Source organism: Trachymyrmex cornetzi, unplaced genomic scaffold (genome assembly GCF_001594075.2).
Source record: "Trachymyrmex cornetzi isolate Tcor2-1 unplaced genomic scaffold, Tcor1.1 scaffold348, whole genome shotgun sequence".
Lineage (NCBI taxonomy): Eukaryota > Metazoa > Arthropoda > Insecta > Hymenoptera > Formicidae > Trachymyrmex > Trachymyrmex cornetzi.
Window position 1 is genome coordinate 33,116 of NW_017298193.1, and position 8,073 is coordinate 41,188.

Consider the following 8,073-nt stretch of genomic DNA (forward strand, 5'->3'; position numbering starts at 1 on the left):
AAATTATTAATATTATTAATATTTTAGCTTTTTAGAAATTAAATTCCAATAACTGCGGACTAAGAAATTTTATGTATCGACATATTGAAAGAAAATTGATTGTACTCAACATTACTAAAAATGATTTGAAAGAAACCGAAACATTCACACATGAATTACACATCAATCAATTTGTATTTAATTTAATGTGAAATTGTCAATAATATATTATATTAATTGCACTCCAATTACTGCGATTGCAGTAAAAGTGAGCGAATTTACTAGAATACTGATAATTTCATTGGTCAACATCTAGTAAATTTGCTCACTTTTGTAATTTTCCCCTCGTTTCAAGATACAGAATTAATCCCCAGATCTAAAATGCTGATTAGATGATCTAAAAGAATGGCTGCGTTCAGCAGAGAAAGCAGCTTTGCAACTGTTGTAAAATTCAATATGATTAGTCTTGCCCTTAGTTCTTCATTGGATCTAAATGTCTAAATATCTAAACTAATCATATTCAAGAATTTTACAACAGTTGCAAAGCTGCTTTCTCTGCTGAACGAAGCCAATACACCAATAACAGCGAGCGCTCACTCAACTGTTAAGTCCGCTAAGCGCAGCCATTGATGTATTCTTCCAGATCTAAAATGCTGATTGGATGATCTAAAATCCTAAGGTTTTACCTTAGGTTTGTTCTTTTTAAAGTTCTTGCAAAATTTATCTTTCTCTTTTTCTCTTTAACGGCGAGAGAAAAAGAAAGATGAACCGTGCAAGAACTTTAGCTAAAAAGAACAGGCCTCGTATTAATTCGACCATGGTGCTGCCGGTGCTGAACGATCAACAGTTTACCGAAAACACTACAGATGTGAAAGTTGACGTGCGAGTGAAGAGACAAAAAATTTCACGAGCTTTGTCATATTCGTACGCGATTTAATATTCCTTTGGAGCACGCATTTTTGTCCCGTTAGTCACAAGCATGTCCAATAAGTTCGAAACGTAAGTGCTTTTATCGCGAGTGGGTTTTTTTCGAGGTTAGACGCGCGTTGAGTGCTGTCCATTTCTAATGATACATTAGCTTTAGTCTCGGTTTAACTTACTTTTTATTTTCTTCTAGTTTTAAGAATTAAATAAGATAAAAATTAAACCGAATCTAATTTAGAAATGGACTTGTACTGCATAATGGGACGTACGGTCTGGATAAACGTTGCTATCTTTCGCATTCTCGTTCAATTTCAACTCTTGATGATGAAAAGGACGGGATAACCAATATTGATTAGGATTTATGGTTTCTCTTATGAGCCAATGATTCATTTTATCTTAACAAGCGATTATCTTGTTGTGTGATGCCTATTTTGTTAACATAAATATTATTGATTTCTTGTTGTTTGATAATAAGAAAGGAAGATTAGAAATCGCCATCAGGAATGGCGATTTATACAGAAATAGAATATTTCTGCCAATTAAGGGTCCTTTTCGAAGAATGTTCTGATTAATGCAATAAATTAGAATGAAACTAAACCTGTTCTTTTTAGCTAAATCTTTTGCACAGTTTATCTGTTTCTTCTTTTTTTTTTTCATGTTGAAAAGAAAAAGAACAACTTATGCAAGAAAGATGAATTATGCAAAAAGTTTAATTAAAAAGAACAGGTCTTATATTTGTTGCGTCAATTTATAACATTTTTCGAAAAAATATCTTAAAGTTAATCAACGTTTATTGAAGTCATCCTTATTAATCCTCCAGAGCTGATAGTAGGCCTATTGAAGACACTTAATATATTCTTTGTTACATTTGTAAATTAATTGAATAAATTTAAAAAATTGTAATTCATTAAACAAAAGCCAAACTCAAGCTTATAAAAGATGTTAGTATATTCTAATAAATTTGAAAATTATAATAAATAGTTATCTATAATAAGTAGTAAATTTTGACTTTATTCGTTTTCTCATTCTTCTCATTAGCTACATTAAAATAACATAAAATTATCAATTATAAATTACATCAAGAGTTAATAATACTAGAATCAAAGATTGCCATCTCTTCTGTAGCTAACAGGTTCTGTATCATTATCTAATGTATTGTCTTTCTTATCTAGGATCTTTGCTCTATCTTTGCTTTTTATCACATATTTTTCTTATTATATTCCAATAATCATTTATCATTAAGTTTGTCATCTATGTAAAACATTATATTGACTAAAAATCAGTATTCTACCTTAACTTACAAAAATTTAAGAGCTTACAATAAATATACATAGATATCAGTTAAATAATAAAATTCACAAAATTAAAAATTGCAAGCCCATCTGACTTTACTGTTTAATCACATGGAATTAAATTTATGTTGACTAAAAAGCATTAATTAATTAAGTATAATTTAATATAGGTTTTCACAGACCCAACATCAATAACTGCGCTACAGATTTTGACATCAGTTTTGGAGGATTAATATGTAACAAATGCTTGAGGTATTTGATTTTTGTTATGTTGACTTACAAATTATGACAGCACTTACAGGTTGAAAGCCACAGAAGACAGTGGAGATGAAGAGTCTCAATCAAAGGATAATCAAAAGGCAGAAAAGAGTCCATTAGTGAGTAGAACAGAGATCTTGTTGATGATGGAAGTACATTAGCGTCAATAAAAATCTGAAGATCAATATCTTGTTAACAGCCTCCAATAGAGATAAGTCCAAATGAGCATAAATTGCAATATGCTTATGCACTGTGGTACAGCCGGCGTAGTCCTGGCAAGACTAATATACAGAGTTACGACCAAAATTTAAAATTGGTCGGCAGGTTTGCAAGCGTAGAGCAGTTCTGGGGTCTTTACAGTCATTTAGTACGACCATCAGATCTTACGACACACACAGACTTCCATCTTTTCAAAGTTGGTATAAAACCCATGTGGGAGGTAAGCATTGTCTTTTCCTTTTTATAGTGAGTGCAAAAAGTATTCATACAGGTGAGATATCTTAAAAATCTTTATTTTTGAAAAATAAATATTAATTAGCAATTCATTAACAAACTGTAAAATAGATTATCTGTCTTAAAATTATTTTATCTAAAAACAAATAATAATTAAAATATATTATCTTATGAAAATGAAAAAGTGTACTATTGTGGACGTATAAAAAGTATCTATACAATTGAGAAATTTAGATCATTCTAAAGAAGAAAAAATTCTTCTGAGATCATGAACACTGTTATTTTCGCTAAGTTTTTTTGTTTATATTAGAACAATATATTTATTGTTAATAAATTGCTAATTTATTTTCTACAAATAAAGCTTTTTTTATGAAAATCTTCCCTGCAAGAATACTTTTTGCATTAACTGTGCTTATTGCATACATATTATGTATCAGTTTCCTTCTCCCTAGGACGAAGCGAATCAAAAAGGAGGCAAGTGGATAGTAAGATTACGAAAAGGTTTAGTTTCTAGATGTTGGGAAAATCTTATATTGGCAATATTAGGAGAACAATTTATGGTAGGAGAAGAAATATGCGGCGCTGTTGTATCTATAAGATTTCAGGTGGGTGAGAGATTATGCCTATTTTCAGTTTATATATTTTTAGTTCATAAAATATAAGAATTCTTTTTTTTATTGAATGAATTGGTTAATTTGATAGGAAGATATAATATGTGTATGGAATAAAACAGCGTCAGATGTGACGATAACAGCACGAATTAGAGATACTTTGAGAAGAGTATTACATCTTCCACCTACCGCCACTATGGAGTATAAAACCCATAACGACAGTTTGAAGAATGTACATCGAAATCTCTAAAGTTGTATAATTTCGAGAACGAGATATTAAAACTTCCCTGACAGACTTAAGGTAGTTTAAACAATTTGACATCGAAAATCGTCCAAAGAGAGATTTTTCTTTTATCTAATCATATTACGCTTTTCTGAAAAAACAGCCGATTCTTATTATACTTCCCAGAGGATCACCGACAAGAAAAAAGTAAAAAAGACGTGAAATATTGGGAAATATCCATTTGATGATACACTTCAATCATAAGTATCTGTGTTGTAACTTATGTAAATAATGACTATATGTCAAAATAAATAAATAAACGTCCTTATTTCCATTTTGTTTAATATGAGGAAAAAATTTGTGGCTGCTTATCCTGTGAGTATATGAATATGTATTGCGTCTCTGTCCAGTTTTGCGAAAATAGGTTTCTCGAAATGATTGTTGCCTGTGTTAACATTAATTTAAGAAAACTAATAAATGTTAACCAGGTAACGAGAGCATTAATATATCACGGTAGTTGGAGTGCATTTAATATAATACATTGTTGACAATTTCACATTAGATTAAATGCAAACAGATTGATGTGTGAATTAAGGATTAATATCCAAAACTTGGCTCTGTCAACTCCGAGTATCTTTTATCTTTATTCAACATTCGGTGACCGACAAGGATAAAATAATACTCGAGTTGATAGAGTAGAACTTTGGAACGCAACCCTGAGAGAACCTTCAAAGAGGCCATGCCGGTATGCCAGTCTTCGTCCTGTTAAGGGCTGCTGCACACACCTTCCGTAACAGTAACCATAAGACGTACCATAAGAATTAGCCAATCACAGTCGAGAATTCTTTTGAATTCTTAATTCTGAATGGCTGATATTTACGGTACGGCTTACGGTTACTGTTACGGAAGGTGTGTGCGGCAGCCCTTAGGGCCATTCCACACAAACTTGCATTGCCGCATGAACATATGCATAAAGAAAATCATCCAATCGTAGTTTACGTTTGTCTTTATGGCAGAAATGTGATTGAATAATTTTCTTTATGCATATGATTATGCGGCTCTGTAAGTTTGTGTGGAATGGCCCTTACCGTTGAAATCACCCATACATAGCCGCCATTACACTCATTTTCAGTTTGGGAACTACGTGACTATAATATATACACTTTCCAACACTATCGATAAAATCGTATTGTTGAAAGTAGATGTGGTTCGTCTTTGTACTAAATCCTCAGGACAAAAGCGTGCCGACTATCCATAGGAAGGATCCGTAATGCTGGATTCACACTGCATCCGATTTGTGTCGTACGACGCTCTGCAACCAATCAGAAAACAGGATTCCGATGGATTTTGCTTCGTATCATCGGAATTCTGTTTCCTGATTGGTTGAAGAGCGTCGTACGACGAAAATCGGATACAGTGTGAATCCAGCATAATCGTAGGACAGAGTCCTCGAAATCATTATAAAATTCGTATGAAATCTCTATATATAATCCGATAATTACATATGCAACTACGATAAATCATAGTATAATATATTAAATAAATTCATATCTTTTACCAAATGACTAATTCATATATAGTGAAAAAAATTATTTGTAATCACATGAAATCATATGATGTCATGTAATCTGTGGGACAATATTTCAGCTAGTGATTACCCTCTCGATAAAAGAAAAAATCGTTCAAGTGTTGGTTGTCCAAAAAATTTAATTATTTATAGTATTCCGAAAATTATGTTTTTTAATAAGCATGAATAGCTATAAATTGAAGATATATTGCATTTACATTTTAAACAATGCATTTTATTATTGCAGTAATAAAAAACGGAGTCAATGTTTAAAAACTTATTTAATTTTTCAAGATGTAGATTCAATAGACAGAATCTGAAGAAAGATATATCCAAAACAGTGAGAGGGCTTCTTGTCAGAGCAAAAGCTTGTCGATAAATGATGGAAACTGAAAACAGATATATGTTGTTACGTATAATATGCGTTTTTAAACATTGACTCCGTTTTTTCGGTACAATACTTTTTTTCAATTTAATTTTATTTATTTTTATACATAGATGTACCTCGAGACTCTTATTGACCACTGACTTCATCTATTTTACGATTTTAAAAAACTTATCCAGTTGACTTCATTTTTTTCATCTTTAAACGAAGAAACTAGTTTCGACAATTATCATGTAAAGGAGACGTAATTTTTTAAAATTTATTTAATGTAATATATTGTCCCATCTTTGACATAGTTCCTTTATGCTTATTGAAAAACATAATTTTCGGAATACTAAATAATTAAATTTTTTGGACAGCCAACACTTGAATGATTTTTTCTTTTGTAGTTTAGAATGTCGATTTTAAGATATTGAAACATATTTTTTCTTAAAATATTTTTAGAGTTTTACAATTTCGTGTAAAAAAGTACATTTTTCTCATTTTATTAACTGTATTTAGTTGTAACAATTTATATACAATTTCTTATAAATGTACAACTTTACAAATACCTTCTAAAGATGTCAAAATTGTTTAATAATTTTTATATACTTGTAAAAGCTCTGAAAATTAAAGTATATATTTTAAATAAAAAAATTAAAAGAGTTATTTAGTATATTTGTTATTTTAAATAACTACATTTCTGACTTATTTCTTATTTAATATTTTTAATAAGTTCACGGAACCTATTTTATATTTTTTATTTTAAATAATTTACGTGTTAATTTATCGAGCCGTTATCGGCATTATACGTATAAGTTTATAGAATTTCAGAAACACAGAATAATTTCCAGTAAAGTAGCGTCTTAAATTAATTTATTAACTGAAAAATTAAATAATGATTATTATTATAGACAAGATATTTAGTACTTTTAGCCAAAGCTGTATCTAGTATAAATTGTTTCACGATATTAAGGAAATGTGTCTTTATATAAGAAACATAGAATATTCTATCAACCTTCATTTAAATATGAATCATTAAAAGGAATAATAAAAATTGAGACATAATGTTGGAATATCAAAAATACCCCACGCGAATAATTATTAATTACGTATAAAAGAACCATTAATATATGTCACTTGCATGGTTCTTTTAAACGTAATTAATAATTATTCACGTGGGCTATTTTTGATATTCCAACATTATGTCTCAATTTTTATTATTCCTTTTAATGATTCATATTATATAAAAGTTGATAAAATATTCTATATATATCCTTTATATAAAACACATGCAAATTTCCTTAATATCGTGAAACAATTTGTGCTACAAACAGCTTTGGCTAAAAGTACTAAATATCTTGTTAATTATTACTTAATTTTTAGTTAATAAATTAATTTAAGACACTACAGTTACTACAAATTATCTGTGTTTCAGAAATTCTTTAAACTTACATATAATGCCGATCATAGCTCGATAAAATAACATACGAATTATTAAAAATAAAAACATAAAATAAGCTTCAGAAACATAATTAAAATACAAAAACGTAGAAATTAGTAAAAAGGAGATATGACTTTTTTAAAATAAAAAATATAAAATAGTTTCCGGAAATTTTTATATAAAATATTAAATAAGAAATAAATCAGAAGTGTAGTTATTTAAAATAATGAATACTACTCGTATAAATAACTCTTTTAATTTTTTATTTAAATTGTATACTTTAATTTTCGTCGCTTTTACAAGTATATAAACATTTTTTAATGGTTTTTACGTATATCTTGACAACTTTAGAAAGTATTTGTAAAGTTGTATATTTATAACAAATTATATATAAATTGCTATAACTAAATATAGTTAACTAAATGGAAAGTATGTACTTTTTCATACAAAAATGTTAAACTCTGAAACAAAAAAATTTAAAGGAAAAGTATGTTTCAATATCTTAAAGTTGATATTTTTGTTTCAGAGTTTTACATTTTTATATGAAAAAGTATATACTTCCCATTTTGTTAACTATATTTAGTTATAACAATTTATATATAATTTGTTATAAATATACAACTTTACAAATACTTTCTAAAGATGTCAAGATACACGTAAGAATTATTAAAAAATTTTTATATACTCGTAAAAGCAACGAAAATTAAAGTATACAATTTAAATAAAAAATTTAAAGAATTATTTATATACGAGTAGTACTCATTATTTTACATAACTACACTTCTGACTTATTTCTTATTTAATATTTTATATAAATTTCCGGAAACTATTTTATATTTTTTATTTTAAACAAGTCGTATTTCCTTTTTACCAATTTCTACGATTTTGTATTTTAATTATGTTTCTGAAACTTATTTTATGTTTTTTAATTTTAATAATTCGTATGTTATTTTATCGA

The 8,073-nt window shown here is 28.4% G+C and overlaps 1 protein-coding gene across 3 annotated transcripts; it reads left to right on the plus strand.

Annotated features, from left to right (window-relative positions):
- The first annotated feature begins 738 nt into the window (after positions 1-738).
- Positions 739-4,103, plus strand: LOC108763254 (eukaryotic translation initiation factor 4E type 2). Of its 3 annotated transcripts, none has more exons than XM_018510718.1 (6): positions 739-978; positions 2,488-2,572; positions 2,653-2,892; positions 3,359-3,511; positions 3,609-3,818; positions 3,904-4,103. In XM_018510718.1, exons 1-5 carry the CDS (start codon positions 959-961, stop codon positions 3,765-3,767), a joined length of 657 nt encoding a protein of 218 aa, XP_018366220.1. In that variant the 5' UTR covers positions 739-958; the 3' UTR covers positions 3,768-3,818; positions 3,904-4,103. The 3 variants fall into 3 exon arrangements, with proteins under 3 accessions (XP_018366220.1, XP_018366221.1, XP_018366222.1); XM_018510719.1 differs by having other exon boundaries at positions 3,927-4,103; XM_018510720.1 differs by having other exon boundaries at positions 2,497-2,572.
- The last annotated feature ends 3,970 nt before the right edge of the window (positions 4,104-8,073 follow it).